This window comes from Mixophyes fleayi, chromosome 10, assembly GCF_038048845.1.
Source record: "Mixophyes fleayi isolate aMixFle1 chromosome 10, aMixFle1.hap1, whole genome shotgun sequence".
NCBI classification, from domain to species: Eukaryota; Metazoa; Chordata; class Amphibia; order Anura; family Limnodynastidae; genus Mixophyes; species Mixophyes fleayi.
In genome coordinates this window covers 14,867,233-14,894,029 of record NC_134411.1, presented here as the reverse complement: position 1 = coordinate 14,894,029, position 26,797 = coordinate 14,867,233, and the positions used below count along the sequence as shown (strand labels likewise).

The window sequence follows — 26,797 nt, the reverse complement described above, 5'->3', positions numbered from 1 at the left end:
ATCTCAAAATAACAAAGCTCCTGGTCATTCATTTAATATACCGTTAACACAATAGAAAGTATGCAGGTCATCCTGGACCACAGTCATTGGGATTAGTGGGGTCCAGTTCTGAGAGCTGATCTGCTTATTTCCATGTAGTATAATAAATAAATTGCATAGACACCCTGTCAGTCTCAGAATTATGTCATTACAGGTTGTTCAGTGATTTACTAGATATTTGTGAATGTAGCACAATTGTTGATGAACTAAGTGAATACTTTCAAGCACTATATGTGTGTGTAGGGGCTACGATGCACTGTCTGATGGTTTCTTTACAAAGTGTAGGGAAGAACTTTACCTAGAGCTGGTCTTGCTGTTTCAGGAGCTTTGTATTTTTCTCAGCACTCAGCTGTCTTCTGATTGGCTGTAAGACCCCATTGTGTGTGTACAGCAAAACTATGTTATATAACCATACATGCCAAATCTCCCGGAAAGTCCGGGAGACTCCCGAAATTCGGGTCAGTCTCCCGGGCTCCCGGGCAAGCTGGCATTTCTCCCGCATCCCAATCTCACACCGAGAATCGCGTCATTGACGAGATTCTCGGGGAATCACGCCATTTTGGAGGGCGGGAGGGGGCGGGACGAGGCCAATCGTGTCATTTTGGCCCCGCCCCCCGCGACGCAAAGTACGTTTTCGCGGGGGGCGGTCCGGGAGTTGGTAAGTATGTATATAACTACACCCAGGTAGTTATCCTTAGCTTGTGAACTTTGTTGTTGTATTTCAGTGAGTCTTATTTTTCACTACTGACGTTGTGAATATAAGTTTAGCAGCATCTCAAGTTTCTGTGCTGTCAGGCCTAGATTTGTGGAAAGGGCTCCTAGGCCTGGCCTTGGGGCTGCAGAATACTTGCAGGGGAGACAGGCTGGCCCTTGTTTTATCATCTTATCTCACTTTAATTTTATATGTATGGCTGCCAGTATAAATAACCCATGATCATATTTATCTTCTGCTGGTATACTTTTATAATACAGATGGGAAATGGTGCGGGGTTGGGGTCATGGCTGTCTGTGGTGGAAGGGGGATGGAGAGGTATATTAAAGGGAAATTCCTGCCGTACACATTAGTCTAGTGGCCTCCTCTCCATGCATTGGAAAATACTTCATAGAATATAGGGACACACGCAGGATTTTTAAGGGGGAAACCAAAAAAAAAAAATTAGAGAGATGGCGCGCGCTGCTGCGCATGCGCAGTAGTTCCATTTCGGCGATTCTGAATTGGACAGCAGCCGCGGCGCTGTCAAAGAAGCGTCCGTGGCAGTGCTGTATTGTACTGCTATACAGCACTGCTGTGGACACTTCTTTGACAGTGCCGAGGCTGCTGTACAGTGCTGTTTGTTCGCAGAGGGGAGGAGAAACCCCCCCTGCTTGCGCCCCTGGAATAAAACAGGAACTTTAATGCGTCTTTATTATTACTATTACACCCCGTCTATAAAGTACCCCTGGAGCTTGACTTGGAGTTTGACATTACCATACCACCCAACCTTGCCTCTTCTTCATTCGGGACAGGGGGTGAGACCCGTCTCAATGGGGATGTGGCCACACCCCAAGGGTGTGCCTAGCGTGATTGAAGTGCTAGGCTGCCCCATACTCTCCTTCTCTCCAAACACCGTTCATTGCTGTGCACATCCATGCTCCCGTTCAGCAACGAACAGATGAAGCCTCCCAAATTTCCAAGCGCGGGACAAAGCTATCCTGATTGGGGTGGCGGGACAGATTTCAGATCGCGACTGTCTCGCCTAAATCAGGAAAGTTAGGAGGTATTCATTACAACATACTTGCCCAACTCTCCCAGAATGTCCGGGAGACTTAACCAAGATTCGAGAGTCTCCCGGACTCCCAGGAGAGCAGGCAATTTTCCTGCATCTTCCTAGTGATGTGTGCTGGATGAGGGTCCCCTTGACTTGATTCGTCGTGGAGGGTGGTGCCAAATGATACAATAGCGGCACCCCCCTCCTCCATTCCCTCCTTACTTGTACTTCACATCCCCTCTGGGATCTCCCACATGGGAGAAAGAAAAAGTAGGTAGGTATGTATTTCAACCAACACTCACTCGCACAGAGAACTTTCATGGGAACATTTTACCCCAAGGGCTATACACAGGACACACGGTCACCCCCTATGATTAGAGGAGAGGAAATTTCACAACCAGCAAAGGGAGGGGTTCTTTACAGTAAGGGCAGTCAAGATATGGAATTCACTGCCAGGGAAGGTTGTGATGGCAGATTCAATAGATATGTTTAAGAAAGGGTTAGACAAATTGTTAGCGGAAAAGTGTATCCAGGGATACGACCGTTAATTAAAATGAAGGATAGTAGTGGATATAGAGTAAAAATAGGACTGCAATATTGGGTCTGGGGGGATTTTCACGATTGAAACAGGTTGACGGTGGTTTACTCTGGATCAATTTCAAATATAAGTGCAGGATCGCAGGAGATCCGAAATAGGTCGAACTTGATGGACTGGTGTCTTTTTTCAACCTCATCGACTATGTTACTATGTTACATTATATATGTATCAGAATCACAGAGTATAACTGTTTCTACTGAGACTGGTGTTGGCACATTCTGAGTAACATAGAAGGAGAAAGATATGTTGTTGTTTTTATTTTACTTGCATGTGCCTCTACCTCGGTGCCTCTTCAGCTCTCCCCTTCTTGGATTGGCAAATCATGAAGCACATTTTCCATTTCCCGTGTGGGGGAGACACCACATGTTTTCTGTAAATCGCGTGGTATCCAAGGTTGGCACACGCCCTGCAGGGATGTAAACATCCCACACACAGGAGGCAGATAAAACACATTGTATCAACAACAGAGCGAAAAACACAGACCGTAGAGAAGAAAGGGGGCCTAGAACATTGTAACTGATCAGTAATGACGCTGCCTCCCCTTAGCAATACTTTCTGGACAGCCAACATAGTTAAGGGCTATAAGTGTGCGGATATTGCACTGATATAGTAACATTGAATCTGTGTGTTTTGTGATGCTTTTTGTGGGTACTACAAAGTGCTGTGAATCATCATTCGTCTGTGTGGTCTTGTACACTGTTGTGCTAGCATGGTTCATCCACATAACAGATCCATGTACTATCAAGCATGATGGCTGTTATGTAGAATGTCTCTTTCTAACTGCGTCTACGAATAATTCACATCTCCTATCTTCTCCCAAGTCCTCATTGATGTTTAGGAAGAACCTGCAGCCATGCAACACCATAGGCAAACCGAGGGGGGGAGTCCTAGTGCCTGGAAACCCCCCTCCAAGCCTGGGGCACTGTATAATTGAGGTGGCTGGACCCTGCCCCCGCTTTTCACAGCTCTGCTTGAAAAGGGAGAGCTGCGTGTACCTAACAGTAGTGCACGCAGCATTGCCCATGTATATTATGGGGATAGGAAGAGTTGGAAAGCAGCCAAGCACTGTCTAAAATTATAGCCACGCCCCCATGCATTTTGGTCACGCCCACTGGCGGCTTGGTGTGGACACCCCCCTTCTACAAATCCTGCGTTTGTTCCTGCAGACAGGTTACAAACAAAGCTTCACAGGATAGACACCTGAGACATATAAAGTTGCCTCGTGCATTCATTACGATCACTAAAAGAACACGCATACATGGATGACATTCAACAATATTAATAATACCAGTGTAGCCAATAGTAAATTTAAGAAGGGGATTTTATTTATTAAGGCTCTTCAGGTAATAAGCAGATACTTGGTGCATAACGGACCTCATACACCAGTATACATTTTTATTCTAGCTTGGCCTTGTCTTTTGACTTGGACCTAATGCTAAGGTCTTGTCACGTGACTTGGGTTAGGTCTTGTCACGTGACTTGGATCTGACCTTTAGGAGTTGGTCATTAGCCTTCTAGATTGTTTTATTTATGCAATAGGGGACTGAAAGATCTCCCAATTGCTGCACATTGTTCATGTTGTAGATGTTCAATGCAAAGCATCATCCATGAATAGAGAATAGTTTTTACAAGATATAGAAAGTTTTTACAAGTATATCGATGGATAATGGCTGGTGCCCGGATGTTGCTCTTCTCACCGGTAGATAACTATGAAAGGAACTCAGAAGATAAGGCAGTGATTAGTTCTGTATACAGAGTGTATCTCCTTTGTGTACTAAATAATGCAAAAACATGTTTTTATTTTGCAAACCATATTTGCACAATATATTTGATGATTTAGCTGATGGCAGAATTCTCTGACCTTTTTTGTGGCACACATTTCTTATTGCATATCTTGGCTATCATCCATCACATATGGAATGGATTTATAACATGGAAAATCTGAGATTTCTTTTGCCAGCTCCCACTCGTCTCCCTTTTATATTTGGAATTAGTGCTGCCTGTGGTATTGTTGAATTACACAAAGTATGGGCAGCCATTGTATATTCATGGATCAGGAATATCAGCTCACATTCATTGACCCATGTCAATTACTCGGTTATAGTGAGTGGCTAATTACAAATTAGATAAGATACAGACTGAATACAATCAGCCACAGAGGTGTATAATTTATGTGGCAGTAATTAAAGGGATGAGTTGGTAACCGTGGCAGGTATCTAGGAAATAGTGGCATTATGTCACTCAGCGTGTCATTAGTTCCAAGTTAATCGATAGGCAACATTTTCATAAATATTGGCACCGCCCACAAACATGGCTGCCAGTCCTGAGGTAACCGGAGCTCTCTAAGTTGACTGAAATTGCAAAAAGAGAAAAAAATTAACATAAGAGTTCTCAAGCACATTTTTTTTAGTGGTGTTCGGTTTGGCTTATGAAGTAAATTCAGCCCTGACTAGTTAGTTCTGATAATGGAACGAGCTTGCGCCTGTATGTGTGTAAAAATGTCTCACCCCTCTTTCTATCCTGTGTTTCAGGACATGATATTAATGGAGCTCTGGAACCATCAATTGACACAAGTATCCTAGAGGAATACATCAGCAAAGAGGACTCTTCTGAAATGTGAGGATAAAATGAAGGTTTTAATACATTTTTGCATGCTGCTACTACTGCATGATTTCCGTGTTTCCCAATTTTGTCAGGAAAATACTGAATCACGGGTCTCAAGGGGGTGGAGCCTGCACAAAAAGGGGCGTGTTTTCAGCCAAAAGTTGTTTTAAGGAGAATCTGGGCATTGTTTGGGCCTTTTAGGGGCAGGGCTTGTGTTCTGATTCAACCTACCTCCATATTTGGAGGTATATATCTGATGTAATGCTAGTAGCCCCAAACTGTGGTCATAGTGAGTGCGGCTTTATTAACCCACCATTACTTACTACTGCGTATAACCTCTGCACAAAAAGTTAATTCATACTTGCCAACATTTTGTTTTCTTTTTCCGGGAGATGCCGGCTGGGACGTGGGCGTGCAGGGGGCGGGGCTGCGAAATCGCGTCATTTTGGCCCCGCCCCCGTGACGGAATGACGCAAATCGCGTCATTTTACAGTGGGGGCGGGGCTAAACGCCGCGATTCCGGGTGAATCGCGGCGTTTAAACTAAATTTTTCCCCCTTCCTATCAGGGAGATTGCCACACTCGTCCGGGAGACTCTCGCAAAATGCGGGAGTCTCCCGGACAATCCGGGAGAGTTGGCAAGTATGAGTTAATTAAAATGTATTAGTTCCATCCTATGTCACCCTTGTTGTTGTGTCACTCTTCCTATGGCAGGTTAACAGGTTTGACCTCTACCTTAAGTTGATGTTACAATGAGCAAGCCCTATATAACCACTTCATGATGTATTCGGTCAAATGAAAGTGATGGAAACACTATTTATACTGACGTGTCTTACAGGGGCAAGAAACTGGGTCCTATTTACCAAAATCCCTTAAGGATGTTTAATAAACAGGGAATTCTGTAGAAAGACCGGCCTGCTGAGAACAGCTAGCCATCCAAGGGTTTCTAACCTTTAAAACTTGTATTTCTCTACAAAGGGTAGAATAAAGTATTTTTCCAAATAAGCAATTCCATGTAGTTATTGTCCGTTGTAATTAACTATCCATAGGTTCAGAAAACAATTAGGTATAGAATGAAAAAACGGGAAAAGAAGAAGCATTAAGGCAATACATCAGGACTGATTTCTTCTATTGGCGCACAGTGAATGTGTGAGTGTAATCTAATGCTGGCCACACACACAGCAATTTCTGCCCAATTTGAGGCAAACCTGTCAAATAGTCTGACAAAGTCACCAATTGTTGTGTCGGCTATAACGTGTAGGCACAGACCCCAGTATGACTCTCTGAGGTATACTTACTAAACTGAGGGTTTGAAAAAGTGGAGATGTTGCCTATAGCAACCAATCAGGTTCTAGCTATCATTTTGTAGAATTAACTAAATAAATGACAGCTAGTATCTGATTGGTTGTTATAGGCAACATCTCCACTTTTTCAAACACGCAGTGTAGTAAATATACCCATCAATGTTAATTCCTTTTGACCTGCTGTAAGTATGGGCAATGACACTGTGCTTCATAAATTCTGTGTGTACTGCACTGTGTAACAAAAAAAAAACACTTTATCATAATAAATAAAATAAATTGGACACACTATACATGGCGAAAATATAAATAAATAAATAAAAATTGTTAAAAATGGATTGTATAATATAAAATATAACAAAAATATTTTAAAAGAATTCACAATTGAGTACATAATAATCATTGATTTTCTCCTGTTATCTCTATCCTGAGATCCTTTAAAAGTCAGCTTCCTCTAATGTTGGCGCTGACCCCTTGATGCATGGGAGAAGCCCTATCTCCATTGAAATCACCTATTTTTGCCAGAGATAGGACTTTTCACTCTTTAATAAATAGACCTGTAGGTGTTAAAGTTGGTTTATTTGCTGTCAACATTGTATGGGGGTATTCAATTGTTCGCAAGTTTTTGGTTTTTTTCCCCCGCAGCGTTAAAAAAAAAAAAAAATCTCCCGCAGGTTTTTAACTGCAATACCGACCGTTTTTAGTTAGCGCAACGCGAAAACTTGTGCAATTCAATTGACAAAGAGGGAACGCTGCCCCCGCAAGTTAAACATTGTGTTTGCAAGATTTTAGGGGAGTGAAGAGGAGTTTTAACGTGGTCATGTATAACAAAAAAAAAGGTTTTGCATAGATTTTCATACATTAGATTGCATTACACTTTGATAATATCTACATTACAGTACTTTCTTTAGCATATTTTTTTATTGAACTATTTATTTGTAATCTTTTTTTATTTCATTATTTTTTCACAAGAAAATCAACTTTTACATGTTAGGCATTAGTGATAAACATAGTTTAACTTTTTTTTTCCACATTATTACATGATTTCAAATAGTTTTCAGAGGTTTTTTAATTTTAATACAACCCAAAGAGGTGCGAGATAAAACAACATATTTGCCTGTTTAGCGCGCCGCGTTAAAAAACAATTGAATAGCTTTTAAAGCGACTGCCTCTCGCACACCCTATACTTTTAACAGACCTTCTACTGGACCGCGAGTGGACCGTTTCATGAAAAAAAAAATGTGCGCTAAAAATGGAATTGAATCACGGGTAAAGTTAACTCACTCAAAAAAATGATAAAAGACAGCATTAAAATTACTTAACAGAGTAAAAAAAAAACAACTCGCTGACAATTGAATACCCCCCCTATGTTTCTTTAACTTACGATAACACTCCACCATGAATTTTTGAACAGATTCATCACTTTCTAGAGCGTGCATTTTGTTTTCATATTATTGTGAAAATATTAAGGCAGAAATGAAGAAAGCGTGTTTTCTAAAATGAGCTGCCACCCAAAGAGATTTTGTATAAAATAGGTGCCCTCTAGTGGTCAGACTACCTGCTTGCAATCTCTCTTTTTATCCTATCTATAGAAAATAACAATGTATATAGTTGTTTTTTTTATCTGTCCATTGAACTGTGTGTCTGGTAGTAATTGTACAATTGTTAGCTACGTGTATATATAGAGGTGTAACTTGGAGTTGTCCAGAGAGTAAGTCAATATTTGCTTCATACTCCTAGTATATTTATGTCACTGTTTTTCTTGTTGTATATAGGTGAGCGCAGCATATGTGTGTTCTTACATAAGTGCATGATTATCTAAATAATCTTTACATTTTTATTATGACTGTGCTGGTATTCCAGATGCTTATGTCAGTTTAGAGCTAGATTTGGCAATTGTGCATAATCATTTCATTCCTTAGCTGAAAAATTCAGTTTTCCAGTCAAAGGGGGAGAATCAATCATACTTGCCAACTCTCCCGGAATGTCCGGGAGACTCCCGAAATTCGGGTAGGGCTCCCGGGAGAGCAGGCAAATATCCCGCAAATGGCAACATGCTCCTCAAAATGACACATTTTGCAGTGAATCGCGTCATTTTGGCCCAGCCCCACGGCGTTTTGTTGCAGGGTGGAGCCAAAATGCCGCTAATTACCGTGCCACACCCCACCCACCCTCTAACCACCCCCCTGCCTGGGATCTCCCGGAATTAGCTTGCCAAAGGTTGCCAAGTATGGATTCAATTGCTGGCGATGTGGCCCGTGGACATCACCGCAATGTCCGGCTGGACACATTGGCAGCTATTATGGTAGTAATCTCTGCTCATTTTTCTGCGCACTCGATGGGGTGTGAGAAAACTGTTAAGAGTTGCATGTGGCATGTTCGTGTAAAAATGGACATAATAGTAGATTGATAATGTTAACGACATTCTTTCGACCAGTCTTCCTAATTGATCTTGACTTATAACTGTCAACATGCTATGCCACGTTTCCTTATGTTAAACTTTTCCTGTATAAAGCCTGTATTATGTTTGTATATGTAGATATGATTAGTGGACAGTGGACACCTGATCTATGTTGCTGTGTGTATATAATAACAGCATGATTGTTGTCTGCATGAATATTAAGTGCTTAGGAGTAGTACCATGTCCTACCTCTGAATTACACCTGTAATGCGCTAATCAGGCCTCTAGCTGTAACACATAACAGTATTAAGGAGACATTTTATTCTTTTTTATGTAGAACTTTACAGAGAATGTTTTATCATACTTGCCAACTCTCCCGGAATGTCCGGGAGACTCCCGCATTTTGCGAGAGTCTCACGGACTCCCGGGAGAGTGTGGCAATCTCCCGGATCTGCCCACTTCACTAGGAAGTGCCCACTTCCTAGTGAAGTGGGCAGAATTAAGTCCGGGAATCGCGGCGTATGGGACTTAAAATGTGTGTGAGATGCGCATTTTGGAGGCCCGCCCCCATCACGCCCACCTCCCCCCACAAGCTCCCGGATACCAACATTTCAAAGTTGGTAAGTATGTGTTTAATCATTTACCTCCAACCCTGCTCCATTTGGGTCCTACAGTGTAAATTCTCTATCATGCAAACACACACTAGGGTCCATGTTTGCCAGAAGCCAGTTAGCCTACAAGGATGTATTTTGGGAAGAAGCTAAAGCCACCTGGAGGAAACTCAGTGAAACAGGAGGACAACATACAGATCCCACATAGCTGTGAGACAGAAATGTTAATAAGTCCAATAATTGTTAGTTTATCTGTGGCCATAGCATCAATTTCCCCTGCACTAAGGCCCCGACAATCAATTCAAAGCTTGTGCAGGTTCCAAGAGAGAGTCTGTAGCAGAGGGTGATTACTAATGTAGGGGCAGAGTCAATAAGCCGCGAGGTGCTGCCGGACATCACCTTTATGTCTGGCTGTGATGTTCGGCTGTGCACATTGCTGGCTGATATGGTAAATCTCTGCTCATTTGCCCCGTAGACCGATTGGTACATCACAAAATTAACACACGTCATTTAGTGCATTGTTATTGTTTTCCACTGAGTGCATACTTAAGGTGCCGACAGATGCAACAATTCTATTAACTTAAATGGAAATCTATTTTAACAATCTTTCCATCTACGATTTGTGCGCACACTACTAATCCTGATAAACTTGCACAGAATAGAGATTGTTCAATTCTGAAAGATCCATCTACCCGCACACATCACAATGCAATTGCTTTCATGTACTGGGTAATCGTACTTAGATGAGCATATTTCTGAATGATCTTTTTTAGTAAGATCTTTTATGTGCCACACATGTAGAGATAATGGTAAGATCTCATCTGATATGATCACAATGTGAGATCATAGTGAGTGTGGGCATTTCTAGGCCACATAGTGCAATGTCATTCTCCTTCTAAGCAGATAGCTTTGTGCAATCAGTATCTCAGTGTTGCACTTCCCCAGGGTCAGGGGTGCAAAGGTAAAAACCACGGGAAAAACTGCCCACTTCCTCATTCGGACTCCCCTCTCATTACATTGAACTTTTCCAATAAGTACTGCTCGTTTAGCTGTTCCTGGACTAAGCATAGTAAGTGCTGTTTATTCCGTGTGTTCTTTGTATAAACTGAAACACATGTGCACTTGGTTTACCTTGTTTCTATAGTATTTGCAAACAGCGCCCCATTGAGAGTATTTGTTAATGCTGAATTTTGGGATTTTGGCACCATGATCAGCTCATAGTTAAGATTAGAAGGTATATTTACTAAACTGCGGGTTTGAAAAAGTGTAGATGTAGATGAACCAATCAGACTCTAGTAATCATTTATTTGGTACATTCTTCAAAATGACAGCTAGAATCTGATTGGTTGCTATAGGCAACATCTCCACTTTTTCAAACCCACAGTTAATATACCCCTAGATGTTATATGTATCACTATACAGGGGTGCACCCTGATCTGCCCATCAATCAGTTGCCCTTGCCAAAAGATGCCATATTACCACAGTTTTAGTGGTCATGCCATCCAGTCACAAAAGAGCTCAATTGTGTTATATAATATAATCTGTCCATCTTTTAGATCCCATTTACTTTTAAATGATGAGCATAGATATTTGTGCTGCATATATCGTAATCTGCTACATTTACTTCTACAGAATTACTCTCTTGGATCTGAGAAATCGATATGTAAGTGCCCTGGTAGCCTATGTACAGTGGATGCAACTATTGTGTGTGCTGAACCCAATATTCATAATAATGCAGCCTGTCAACTAGTGACTTCACTGAGGCACAAAGTGCCTCGTGCCTCAGTGATGTCACTACTTCCTTTAGAATTCATAGGCTCCATTATCATGAGTATTGGTTCAGCCCACAGAATATTTGTCTACATTGTGCAAAAACGACTAGCACATTGAAACGATAAACTACTCCTTTTACGTGCAAAAGTGTCTGTTTGCCTCCGAAATATAAAAGCACCCACCATGTTTATTTTTAGGAGTTTTTACTGTTTTGGGACTGTATTGATGAATGTCACAATGATTGTGTTAGAATATACTATTGTATCCCTGATTAGCTATATCACATCTTGGGAGGTATGCGAGTGTGTGAAATGTCTGAAGTGGAAAAGTGGAGGTGTTGCCCATAGCAACTAGTCACATTTTAGCTGTTGTTTTCTAAAAAAGAGGTAGGCAATAGGCCATACTTGCCAACTCTCCCGGAATGTCTGGGAGACTCCCGAAATTCGCGTCGGCTACCGGACTCCCGGGAAAGCAGGCAAGTCTCCCGCATTACGCAATTCCCTGGCCAAAATGACGCAATTTGCTGTGAATAGCGTCGTTTTGGCCCCGCACCCCTGCAACAAAACTGCATTTTTGTTGCGGGGCCAAAATGACCTCCGCCCTCTGGTCACGCCCCTCTCCCGGACTGTACTGCCTGAAAGTAGGCAAGTATGCAATAGGCAGCCCGCGGAGCCTTCACCTGTAGACCCCCAGCCAGCTGCTCCCAATCTTGGCAGGGCAGCCCGTCATGTGACCTCCTCTGCACAGTGCAGTGTGCCCTCCCTCCTTCCTCTGTGCGGTCCCTTTGAAGGCTGGAGGGCCACACATGCGACCCGCTAACTCTTTCACATTGTCCTTCACTGTTCTAGAATGTATTAGATAAATTATAGATAGAATGTGATTGGTTGCTATGGCAAACATCTCCACTTTTGCTATTTAGACGTTTTAGTAAATCTACCCCTGTAAGGAAAAAGAAAATCCAATGGTAAATGTGTATGTACTGAATTCTTTTTTATTGTGCTATCTTTGTCCATTTTTCTATATATTTGTCCGTGAATGGTATCTAAGACAAGTAAATGTATGTGCACATGTATTTTTATTCATTATACTCAGACATGTTTTCTTCCTGTGTTGTGAACAGCTGCTTCCCGGACATCCCCCCTTCTTCCAGCTATGCAAACTCTGGTCAGCCCTGCAGTTCTGCAACAGTCCACCTACCTGGCGTCATTTCCAATATAGGCCATGCAGGAACATCCAGCTCAGGCGGAATCCTCCACATGGGTCAGCAAATGCCAGTGCGGCCTGGTATGGGTGGCACATGTGGAGGGCCACCATTCCAGTCACACCTTGGCTGTAATAACAGCGCCATGGTCAATCCAAAAGGATACCCCGTTCCCACTATGTGCATGAGTGGTCCCGGTCTACCCATCAAAGCAGAACCTAAAACCAGCTATGCAGCCGGGTAAGTAACTACAGGAGCGGGAAAGAAGTAAGGGAATGTAGCAAAGATGGGATGACAAGCAAACCAATATGTATGAGAATGCAGCCTAACCATTCTCTAACCAGTAACACCAATAGTGAATTGATAAACTGCCTTCTCATAAATATATTGGTTCATCCCACAAGCTGCCTCTATTTACTCTGTATAGATGAATTATGGACCAAGCACATTTCTAGCCATGGAATAAAGTCAATTTTACCATTGCCATTCAGCTTTCCATAGAAATATTTCCTAGTTTTTTGTTTTTGGGGTTCTTGTAATTTTGGTTTGAAAGCATCTTACTAGTAAATGTAGTGAGAATACTGTACCACCATCAGCTAGTTCAGATTATAGACCTTAGGGAGCTCCTCAACCTAATTTCAGGGGTACTCTTAACCCTTTGAGCACTGGTAAGGCAGGGTACACACTATACAAAATTTCTCCCGAATTTACCGACGATAAAAAAATAAATAAAAATGTCCTGATCAGCGTACCGATTCATGTGTACACACTAAACACATTTTACACTATTTACCTTCAGATATGTGATCTTCATCTGTCATAACCATTGGCTGAAAAGATTGTGACTCTGCACACTCCATAGAGATCTATGGACACTGCTGGTCATGAGTGTACACACTGCAGGATTGGAACGAGATTTTTAGTCAAATAAAGCGATACGATGTGCTTTGGAGCGATGTCATCTGCAACATAGTAGTTGAAGTAGAGAGATTTTTACAATGTTGATCCGTAAGGGATCTTGAGAATGAGGCAGAATAGAAAGCTATAATCTCTAATGTCACTAGTGGGATCCTGTGTGTGATAAGTATATTAGAGTACATAAATATATCCTATGAGTATTTTGTGCTAGTAACACGGCCTGATTCATTAAAGATCTTAAATTAAGCAGTTTCTTATTTAAGTCTCCTGAACAAAACCATGTTACAATGCAAGGGGTGCAAATTAGTTTTCTGTTTTACACATAAATTAAATACTGACTATTTTTTCATGTAGCACACAAATATCAACTTTAAATTTCAGTGTACACATAGCCTATCAAGTATTTGTGTGCTACATGAAAAAACAGTCAATATTTAACTTATATGCAAAACAGAAAACTAATTTGCACCCCTTGCATTGTAACATGGTTTTGTCCAGGAGACTGAAATAAGAAACTTCTTAATTTAAGATCCTTAATGAATCAGGCCCACAGTTCATTAAGTAAATTCTCTTTAGATTATTCTGGCATTAAGTATTGTCATTTATTCATATTGATAAGCTCCAGGAGTGATTGAAATGTTAACCCACCCTACAAACTGGATTTAGAATAGTTTGTCTAGTAGCCTAAACCAGTGGTTAAGCTGGCCACATCTTCTGTTCGTTAATAACAAAATGTGAACAATGTTTGAGATCACAGTAAAACAATCTCTTCATCTTTCTGCTCCTCAGCACTTTACCTGACTCTCCCCCAGACTCCGGATCAGAGGCGTACTCCCCCCAGCAGCTGAATGGTAAGTGCCTGTACGTTATTTCCCCTCCTTCATGAGTGGTTTTATCCAGCTGGTGTTATCGGTCAGGGCAGAGAGACGGTAAGGCTTTTGTGATAAAACAGTGGGTAAATAAGCAGTCTATGCTGTTATGTGTGCAAATGGGTGAGATATGAGCGCATGACTGGACAAGGAGAGGAGAATGAGAGGAAAACCCAGGGGAATAACTCTCTGATAAAGAATAAAGTTGGGAAACAGACCAGTAGAGACTACAGAGGCTGAGCAATGTTGGAAAGGATCAAGAGAAAGGTGCAAGATAGAGCCTGAGGAAACTGCAAGAAGGAATAAGAGGTGAGTGATTGTGGAAGGGGAGTGGTGGCGGTGAGGGTGTAGAAAGTCTGGGGTGTCGAAGTATAGGGCTGAAAATAAGGAGGGACCTGCAGAGGGAAGGTGAAGGAATAGAAGGGAGGGAGGATAGACATTAACCAAAAGATAGAACTCAGCATTAAATAATCTAAAGAGTGTGGAATGGGGGAGTGGACAGAAGACTCTGACAACCGGTGAGAGATCTACAGAGCGGAGATCAAGTTATTTCTGTGGTGGATAGGGGTGTCTTGTGGTCGTGTTATGGTCAAAACAGCTGATTAGCGCCCTGTGTCCGTTCTCTTCATTGAGCTGGAGAGTTGGGACTGTGGGCATGACAGGTGGGAGTGTCGCAGGACAGGTGTCTCCGACATGTTGGGTACAGGACACGGGCGTAGAGTATCACAGGTGAGATTGTTATGGTTGGTGTATCTGTAACTGTGGAAAAAAAAGTCCCGTGTATTCAAGCTTGTTTATCAGAGCAAAAAAATGTCTGGAATTCTTAGCCTGCCCCTCCCGAAATTTATCAGGAGCAATGGTCTGGCCCCACACACATTCCCTCTGCTAAACATGCTCTCACTACCACGTATACATGTGTCATACTGTGTGGGCTTTTCTTTTGTTCAAATGTAATAATGGCCATATATCTTATATTTAGTTCTATGCCAATCCCAAATATTGATTAGGCAGTATATGTACATATTACTATATCTTAACTTCATCCCTATTGATCTCTCTCGATAGATAAATAGGGATCAGATAGATATGTTGTGTAAATGTTAAAATGATAAAAAGTTGTGTAGTATTATAACAATTATAAGTCTTTAGTAATAATGATGATAGGGAACATTTGTATAAGTCTCTAGTTAGACCGCATAGAGAGTCCAGTTTTGGGCATCTCAACTTCAGAAGAACATATGAGAGCTCAAGTGGATTCGGAGGTGGGTAACCTCATAAATAAAGGGAAAAAGACTGAGGTTGCTTTTTTTGGATAAAGGTGCCTTGGAGGTCCCAGAGATTGGTTCTCCTCTCTGTAAGTTGCAATGAATAAAGGGTTGTTCCTAAAGGGTTAGTTGGTTGGACATTAATGTGACATTTGTAGTGTTCCCACCTTTTATGGTTTATTTGTAAACCAACGAAGCTTGGATCAAATTGCTTTACAAGGGTGTTTCTAAAGACGGCGAAGTGGGCGTTCTTAAAATTAGCGCACAAATTATGTGCATTTACGCACATAAAGCAGGATTGTGGATTTGCATATTTTCTGGTTCATAAATGATCCTGACTATCTCTATTTTACCTTAAGGGCAGTAAATATAAAGCACTGTTTGCAGCCAGTGTGAGTCAGGTGGTGCTGAAATTCCACCATTGTATTGGCTGCACATAGTAACTTCCATTGTACCTCTCAATATTCTAGTGATAACAGTATCTGTCACTCCAATTACGCCCCCTCCTGATTAGTTACATTGACATGCCATAAGTCATCTCTATATATAAAGTAGTTTGTTAGTTTATTTGTTGGCGAATATCTTTCACAGCTCTCAAGGTAAAGCTGCTAAATCTTATATAGTTATCTAGTATCCAAAAAGTAACCTACTAGACCTCATAGTGTTAACGCAACAACACAACAAAGCGACATAAAGATAAAGATTGAAAACATCATTTTTGGGTTGTAAATAATTGTTTGACTCCAGGAAGGAAACCTCAGGACAACACAACATAACTAGAAAGCAACAACCATTTTTGGTCTATTTTACCAAATAGTTTGCTGATATATAAAAACTGCTACATATTACAAATCGGACCCGTGCAACGTCGGATGATCCTGCTTCTAGTTATATCAGAATCAGTCTGTTCTCCATTGTGCAGTAACAAATGTAAATCACATATATTGTCTGTTCAATTTCCAGTTACAGCAGTTTCTTGCTCTTTCACTAAAGTAAAAGGTTGGAGACTATTCCAGATTGTCCACTTTGGCCACATGCAGCTTTATAGCAGCTATCTAACCTTGTTCTTTTGGTTGTATGTTTTTTCACACTATTATTTAAGTATAATACTAAATCAGTTTATAAGCTTACGTTTGTGTTATGAGTGTCCAAAGATATTTTGTAAATCTATCGAACATTCTAGGCTGCATTTGCTCTTGTGTTATAGCCAATGGCCCGTGGCAGGCTAAGGTTTAAAATCTTAATTGCTGTTCCTGACCCCTTGTTGTTTACCTCATATAGCGCAGGTCACTAGAATGGGAGTCATATTAAGTCGGCCATTTTTCCTCTCTCACTGTTGTGTTCTTTGTTATTACAGACCCTCACCTGCTTCGCACTATGACCCCTGAAAACATATGTCACATCACTACTTCTCGCCTGGAGCACCCACCTCCATCTCATCTACAGGGCCCACCCCCTCCACATCCCGCACACCAACAACATTATCCCAGCATGCAACGGGAGCTGTACCTGAAAGTGGAGTCCATGATGCCTCAATACTCGTCCCTTGGACCTGGCATCCCCCCTGCAGACCTTCACCATGTCCAGCAGTCTCAGATGCTTCATCAGCTCCTGCAGCAGCAACATGGCGCAGAGTATGTATCGTATCAGTGTGGAGGAAGCTACATTCAATGTGCAAAATACATGTTTTAGTCGTTCTTACCAAGAAAGCATACACATGGGATGAGTAAAGGAACTCATTACTCTGAAGCAATTTGCACTTAATGTCATAGGTATGAGAGCAAATGGTATTGTTTCCTCTCAATAAAGTAGCAAACCTGCACACCAGCAATTCACATCATCATCATCATCATCATCAATTTATATAGCGCCACTGATTCCGCAGCGCTATACAGAGAACTCATTCACATCAGTCCCTGCCCATTGGAGCTTACAGTCTAAATTCCCTAACACACACACAGACAGACAGAAAGAGACTAGGGTCTATTTTGATAGCAGCCAATTAATCTACTATTATGTTTTTGTAGTCCGGGAGGAAACCGGAGCACCCGGAGGAAACCCACACAAACACAGGGAGAACATACAAACTCCACACAGATAAGGTCATGGTCGGGAATTGAACTCATGACCCCAGCGCTGTGAGGCAGAAGTGCTAACCACGTAGCCACCGTGCTGCCTTGAAAGAATTTCTGTTTATTGCACCACAATTCAACACATTTGTTAAAAAAAAGAACCACAATCAGCCTATAATAACAACAGGGGATACTGCATTGGGCTCCCAGCTATTGTTATTCATTTATCTGGTGTCCCTTGCTTGTATTCTCTAGCATTAAATCTTGCCCAATTGTGTGGGTGACTCAGCAAAGTTCATAATAATTCTCCAGGCTGCCATGCTAGAAAAGTACTATGAGCTTTGACCCATCAGGGGACGAGTAATAATAGCAGCTTTTCCAGGGAAAAATTCTCCCTGAGGGAACCTCTGACTAAGAAAATATGGGCTAATTATAGGGGTAGTGTTGGTCCTAAGAAGCATGGTTTGAGGTGGAAGTTAACGTCTGACTGACGGAGGAATTAGGAGCAAGTATCACGGTGAACAGTTGTCAAATTGGAGAATGTTTTTCCCGGTTCTGTCAAAGGTTCTTATGGAATATTTTCTTTTATTGCAGGCTCCCGATGCACCCTACGAAGAAGAGGAAACACTCAGATTCACCAAACTTGAGGGATCAAGTATCCAATGGAGGCATGGTTAAACAGGAGCCGGGTACTGGCACACTAACATACACCCACTCACACACATATATCTAGTGGAGGCATCATGAGACAAGAGCTGGGTACTGCACACTAACATACACCCACTCACACACATATATCTAGTGGAGGCATCGCGAGACAGGAGCCAGGTACTGGCACACTAACATACACCCACTCATACACATATATCTATTGGGGGCATGGCGAGACAAGAGCTGGGTACTGCACACTAACATACACCCACTCACACACATATATCTAGTGGAGGCATCGTGAGACAAGAGCCGGGTACTGCACACTAACATACACCCACTCACACACATATATCTAGTGGAGGCATCGCGAGACAGGAGCCAGGTACTGGCACACTAACATACACCCACTCACACACATATATCTAGTGGGGGCATGGCGAGACAAGAGCTGGGTACTGCACACTAACATACACCCACTCACACACATATATCTAGTGGAGGCATCGTCAGACAAGAGCCAGGTACTGGTACACTAACATACATCCACTCACACACATGTATCTAGTGGAGGCATCGTGAGACAAGAGCTGGGTACTGCACACTAACATACACCCACTCACACACATATATCTAGTGGAGGCATCGTCAGACAAGAGCCAGGTACTGGTACACTAACATACATCCACTCACACACATGTATCTAGTGGAGGCATCGTCAGACAAGAGCCAGGTACTGGTACACTAACATACATCCACTCACACACATATATCTAGTGGAGGCATCGTGAGACAAGAGCCGGGTACTGCACACTAACATACACCTACTCACACACATATATCTAGTGGAGGCATCGTGAGACAAGAGCCGGGTACTGGTACACTAACATACACCCACTCACACATATATATCTAGTGGAGGCATCGTCAGACAAGAGCCAGGTACTGGTACACTAACATACATCCACTCACACACATATATCTAGTGGAGGCATCGCGAGACAAGAGCCGGGTACTGCACACTAACATACACCCACTCACACACATATATCTAGTGGAGGCATCGTGAGACAAGAGCCAGGTACTGCACACTAACATACACCCACTCACACATATATATCTAGTGGAGGAATCGCGAGACAGGAGCTGGGTACTGCACACTAACATACACCCACTCACACACATATATCTAGTGGAGGCATCGTGAGACAGGAGCTGGGTACTGCACACTAACATACACCCACTCACACACATATATCTAGTGGAGGCATCGTGAGACAAGAGCCGGGTACTGCACACTAACATACACCCACTCACACACATATATCTAGTGGAGGCATCGTCAGACAAGAGCCAGGTACTGGTACACTAACATACATCCACTCACACACATGTATCTAGTGGAGGCATCGTCAGACAAGAGCCAGGTACTGGTACACTAACATACATCCACTCACACACATATATCTAGTGGAGGCATCGTGAGACAAGAGCCGGGTACTGCACACTAACATACACCTACTCACACACATATATCTAGTGGAGGCATCGTCAGACAAGAGCCGGGTACTGCACACTAACATACACCCACTCACACACATATATCTAGTAGAGGCATCGTGAGACAAGAGCCGGGTACTGCACACTAACATACACCCACTCACACACATGTATCTAGTGGAGGCATCGTGAGACAAGAGCTGGGTACTGCACACTAACATACACCTACTCACACACATATATCTAGTGGAGGCATCGTCAGACAAGAGCCAGGTACTGGTACACTAACATACATCCACTCACACACATGTATCTAGTGGAGGCATCGTCAGACAAGAGCCAGGTACTGGTACACTAACATACATCCACTCACACACATATATCTAGTGGAGGCATCGTGAGACAAGAGCCGGGTACTGCACACTAACATACACCTACTCACACACATATATCTAGTGGAGGCATCGTGAGACAAGAGCCGGGTACTGGTACACTAACATACACCCACTCACACACATATATCTAGTGGAGGCATCGCGAGACAAGAGCCGGGTACTGCACACTAACATACACCCACTCACACACATATATCTAGTGGAGGCATCGTGAGACAAGAGCCAGGTACTGCACACTAACATACACCCACTCACACATATATATCTAGTGGAGGAATCGCGAGACAGGAGCTGGGTACTGCACACTAACATACACCCACTCACACACATATATCTAGTGGAGGCATCGTGAGACAGGAGCTGGGTACTGCACACTAACATACACCCACTCACACACATATATCTAGTGGAGGCATCGTGAGACAAGAGCCGGGTACTGCACACTAACATACACCCACTCACACACATATATCTAGTGGAGGCATCGTCAGACAAGAGCCAGGTACTGGTACACTAACATACATCCACTCACACACATGTATCTAGTGGAGGCATCGTCAGACAAGAGCCAGGTACTGGTACACTAACATACATCCACTCACACACATATATCTAGTGGAGGCATCGTGAGACAAGAGCCGGGTACTGCACACTAACATACACCTACTCACACACATATATCTAGTGGAGGCATCGTGAGACAAGAGCCGGGTACTGGTACACTAACATACACCCACTCACACACATATATCTAGTGGAGGCATCGCGAGACAAGAGCCGGGTACTGCACACTAACATACACCCACTCACACACATATATCTAGTGGAGGCATCGTGAGACAAGAGCCAGGTACTGCACACTAACATACACCCACTCAAACACATATATCTAGTGGGGGCATCGCGAGACAGGAGCCAGGTACTGCACACTAACATACACCCACTCACACACATATATCTAGTGGAGGCATCGTGAGACAAGAGCCAGGTACTGCACACTAACATACACCCACTCACACACATATATCTAGTGGAGGCATCGTGAGACAAGAGCCAGGTACTGCACACTAACATACACCCACTCACACATATATATCTAGTGGAGGAATCGCGAGACAGGAGCTGGGTACTGCACACTAACATACACCCACTCACACACATATATCTAGTGGAGGCATCGTGAGACAGGAGCTGGGTACTGCACACTAACATACACCCACTCACACACATATATCTAGTGGAGGCATCGTGAGACAAGAGCCGGGTACTGCACACTAACATACACCCACTCACACACATATATCTAGTGGAGGCATCGTCAGACAAGAGCCAGGTACTGCACACTAACATACACCCACTCACACACATATATCTAGTGGAGGCATCGTCAGACAAGAGCCAGGTACTGGTACACTAACATACACCCACTCACACATATATATCTAGTGGAGGAATCGCGAGACAGGAGCTGGGTACTGCACACTAACATACACACACTCACACACATATATCTAGTGGAGGCATCGTGAGAAAGGAGCTGGGTACTGCACACTAACATACACCCACTCACACACATATATCTAGTGGAGGCATCGTGAGAAAGGAGCTGGGTACTGCACACTAACATACACCCACTCACACACATATATCTAGTGGAGGCATCGTCAGACAAGAGCCAGGTACTGCACACTAACATACACCCACTCACACACATGTATCTAGTGGAGGCATCGCGAGACAAGAGCCGGGTACTGGTACACTAACATACACCCACTCACACACATATATCTAGTGGAGGCATCGCGAGACAGGAGCTGGGTACTGCACACTAACATACACCCACTCACACACATATATCTAGTGGAGGCATCGTGAGACAAGAGCCAGGTACTGCACACTAACATACACCCACTCACACATATATATCTAGTGGAGGCATCGTCAGACAAGAGCCGGGTACTGCACACTAACATACACCCACTCACACACATATATATCTAGTGGAGGCATCGTGAGACAAGAGCCGGGTACTGGCACACTAACATACACCCACTCACACACATGTATCTAGTGGAGGCATCGTAAGACAAGAGCCAGGTACTGGCACACTAACATACACCCACTCACACACATATATCTAGTGGCGGCATCGCGAGACAGGAGCTGGGTACTGCACACTAACATACACCCACTCACACACATATATCTAGTGGAGGCATCGCGAGACAAGAGCCGGGTACTGCACACTAACATACACCCACTCACACACATATATCTAGTGGAGGCATCGTCAGACAAGAGCCAGGTACTGCACACTAACATACACCCACTCACACACATATATCTAGTGGAGGCATCGTGAGAAAGGAGCTGGGTACTGCACACTAACATACACCCACTCACACACATATATCTAGTGGAGGCATCGTCAGACAAGAGCCAGGTACTGCACACTAACATACACCCACTCACACACATATATCTAGTGGAGGCATCGTGAGAAAGGAGCTGGGTACTGCACACTAACATACACCCACTCACACACATATATCTAGTGGAGGCATCGTCAGACAAGAGCCAGGTACTGCACACTAACATACACCCACTCACACACATGTATCTAGTGGAGGCATCGCGAGACAGGAGCCAGGTACTGCACACTAACATACACCCACTCACACACATATATCTAGTGGAGGCATCGTCAGACAAGAGCCAGGTACTGCACACTAACATACACCCACTCACACACATATATCTAGTGGAGGCATCGTCAGACAAGAGCCAGGTACTGCACACTAACATACACCCACTCACACACATATATCTAGTGGAGGCATCGTCAGACAAGAGCCAGGTACTGCACACTAACATACACCCACTCACACACATATATCTAGTGGAGGCATCATGAGAAAGGAGCTGGGTACTGCACACTAACATACACCCACTCACACACATATATCTAGTGGAGGCATCGTCAGACAAGAGCCAGGTACTGCACACTAACATACACCCACTCACACACATGTATCTAGTGGAGGCATCGCGAGACAGGAGCCAGGTACTGCACACTAACATACACCCACTCACACACATATATCTAGTGGAGGCATCGTCAGACAAGAGCCAGGTACTGCACACTAACATACACCCACTCACACACATATATCTAGTGGAGGCATCGTCAGACAAGAGCCAGGTACTGGCACACTAACATACACCCACTCACACACATATATCTAGTGGCGGCATCGCGAGACAGGAGCTGGGTACTGCACACTAACATACACCCACTCACACACATATATCTAGTGGAGGCATCGTCAGACAAGAGCCAGGTACTGCACACTAACATACACCCACTCACACACATATATCTAGTGGAGGCATCGTCAGACAAGAGCCAGGTACTGCACACTAACATACACCCACTCACACACATGTATCTAGTGGAGGCATCGCGAGACAAGAGCCGGGTACTGGTACACTAACATACACCCACTCACACACATATATCTAGTGGAGGCATCGCGAGACAGGAGCTGGGTACTGCACACTAACATACACCCACTCACACACATATATCTAGTGGAGGCATCGTGAGACAAGAGCCAGGTACTGCACACTAACATACACCCACTCACACATATATATCTAGTGGAGGCATCGTCAGACAAGAGCCGGGTACTGCACACTAACATACACCCACTCACACACATATATCTAGTGGAGGCATCGTGAGACAAGAGCTGGGTACTGCACACTAACATACACCCACTCACACACATATATCTAGTGGAGGCATCGTGAGACAAGAGCCAGGTACAGCACACTAACATACACCCACTCACACATATATATCTAGTGGAGGCATCGTGAGACAAGAGCCGGGTACTGCACACTAACATACACCCACTCACACACATATATCTAGTGGGGGCATCGCGAGACAGGAGCCGGGTACTGCACACTAACATACACCCACTCACACACATATATCTAGTGGGGGCATCGCGAGACAGGAGCCGGGTACTGCACACTAACATACACCCACTCACACACATATATCTAGTGGGGGCATCGTCAGACAAGAGCCGGGTACTGCACACTAACATACACCCACTCACACACATATATCTAGTGGAGGCATCGTGAGACAAGAGCTTGGTACTGCACACTAACATACACCCACTCACACACATATATCTAGTGGGGGCATCGCGAGACAGGAGCCGGGTACTGCACACTAACATACACCCACTCACACACGTGTATCTAGTGGAGGCATCGTCAGACAAGAGCCGGGTACTGCACACTAACATACACCCACTCACACACATATATCTAGTGGGGGCATCGCGAGACAGGAGCCAGGTACTGCACACTAACATACACCCACTCACACACATGTATCTAGTGGAGGCATCGTCAGACAAGAGCCGGGTACTGCACACTAACATACACCCACTCACACACATATATCTAGTGGAGGCATCGTGAGACAGGAGCCGGGTACTGCACACTAACATACATCCACTCACACACATATATCTAGTGGAGGCATCGTCAGACAAGAGCCAGGTACTGCACACTAACATACACCCACTCACACACATATATCTAGTGGAGGCATCGTCAGACAAGAGCCGGGTACTGCACACTAACATACACCCACTCACACACATATATCTAGTGGAGGCATCGTGAGACAAGAGCTGGGTACTGCACACTAACATACACCCACTCACACACATATATCTAGTGGGGGCATCGTGAGACAAGAGCCGGGTACTGCACACTAACATACATCCACTCACACACATATATCTAGTGGAGGCATCGTGAGACAAGAGCTGGGTACTGCACACTAACATACACCCACTCACACACATATATCTAGTGGAGGCATCGTCAGACAAGAGCCAGGTACTGCACACTAACATACACCCACTCACACACATGTATCTAGTGGAGGCATCGCGAGACAGGAGCCAGGTACTGCACACTAACATACACCCACTCACACACATATATCTAGTGGGGGCATCGTCAGACAAGAGCCAGGTACTGCACACTAACATACACCCACTCACACACATGTATCTAGTGGAGGCATCGCGAGACAGGAGCCAGGTACTGCACACTAACATACACCCACTCACACACATATATCTAGTGGAGGCATCGTCAGACAAGAGCCAGGTACTGCACACTAACATACACCCACTCACACACATGTATCTAGTGGAGGCATCGCGAGACAGGAGCCAGGTACTGCACACTAACATACACCCACTCACACACATATATCTAGTGGGGGCATGGCGAGACAAGAGCCGGGTACTGCACACTACACTAACATATCATATTGTGACATTGAGGGAGGTATCTGGGGTGGGGGTTTGTGTAAATCATGGTCATTTCATAGAATTTTTCCTGATTTTGCCAGGTCTCATGCAAGATAATGACAGTCTGAATGGCTCCTATCTGGACCCCAATTATCAGTCTATAAAATGGCAGCCGCACCAACAGAATAAGTGGATCGCTCTATATGACAGCAACTACAAAGAACTGTAAGCAAAATCCCAAAACATTTATCTCAGTACAGAGCAGTGCATTTGAGAGTTATATCAGGCTGCCTCTTTCTATAACAGAACAGTCACTTGAGCCGTAGACAGTGCAAACCCAGCCACCACATGTATTCTCCGGTGATCCAAACCACAACCGTAGCACACCAAACAAACCCGCTACCTGTAAACATGTAAACATGTTACCGCACTACTGGGCGCCACTGTAGAGAGTCTCGTTTCTATCCCGATTTCCTCCACTATAAATTATTTTCATCTTCCCACACTGCCCATTCACTTGCTGAGCAAATACTCTGCTTCTCTGATGTCCTCTTCTAAATCCTGTCGCATCTTTGCCATCTCCAACTCGCTCTCTGCCCACCTACATCTCCTCCTGTTTTTGCCACCTACTTCAAATACAAAATCAGCACAATTCAGTAAGATATTTCCCCACACCAAATCCTACATTCCACAGTCCACCCACAGTTCTCTCTCTCTCTAGAAAGTGAAGACCAAATCACTGCACTCATCTCATCGTCTCACCCTACACCCTGCCCCCTTGACCCTATTCCTTCCTAACTTCTCCACCCCCTCTATTCTACTGCATGCCCACCCCTAGCTCACCTCTTCAACCTGTCTCTCTCCATGGACACATTTCCATCCTCCTTTACACACACTCACCAATCCTAAAATAAGTATCTATCGACCCAGCCTCTCTCTCTGACTTCTGTCCTCCCTTTGTCTCCAATAAATAAATAAACTGTGTCATTCAGACAACGGAATTTGCCGTTTTGAAGTACACCTGTTGTCTTTCCACACAGGAGGCAGCCATTTTGTTTGCTGAACTAATTCAAGCCTATCAATTTACTCAACACTAGTGAACTAGGGCCTGATTCATTAAGGATCTTAACTTGAGAAACTTCTTATTTCAGTCTCCTGGACAAAACCATGTTACAATGCAAGGGGTGCAAATTAGTATATTGTTTTGCACATAAGTTAAATACTGCCTGCTTTTTCATGTGGCACACAAATACTTAATAGCTTATTTGTACACTCACATTAAAAGTTGATATTTGTGCGCTACATGAAAAAACAGTCAGTATTTAACTTATGTGCAAAACAGAATACTAAGTTGCACCCCTTGCATTGTAACATGGTTTTGACCAGGAGACTGAAATAAGAAGTTTCTCAAGTTAAGATCCTTAATGAATCAGGCTCATAGTTCCTAATGAATGAATAGGATACATTCTCATATTAAGTCAGCCCTCACAACAGCTGCTTC

The 26,797-nt window shown here is 43.6% G+C and overlaps 1 protein-coding gene across 6 annotated transcripts in view; it reads left to right on the top strand.

Annotated features, from left to right (window-relative positions):
* Positions 1-26,797, top strand: part of MYRF (myelin regulatory factor) — a 125,323-nt gene that overhangs the window by 74,319 nt on the left and 24,207 nt on the right. For 4 of the 6 annotated variants that reach the window (XM_075187946.1, XM_075187944.1, XM_075187945.1 and 1 more), the window contains exons 2-7: positions 4,917-5,001; positions 12,195-12,515; positions 13,983-14,044; positions 16,685-16,961; positions 17,994-18,088; positions 25,398-25,521. In XM_075187946.1, coding sequence (XP_075044047.1) covers positions 4,917-5,001; positions 12,195-12,515; positions 13,983-14,044; positions 16,685-16,961; positions 17,994-18,088; positions 25,398-25,521 — 964 coding nt within the window. Of the gene's footprint in view, positions 1-4,916; positions 5,002-12,194; positions 12,516-13,982; positions 14,045-14,673; positions 14,792-16,684; positions 16,962-17,993; positions 18,089-25,397; positions 25,522-26,797 lie in introns of those variants that run through there. The other 2 variants (XM_075187943.1, XM_075187947.1) reach the window with 2 other exon arrangements.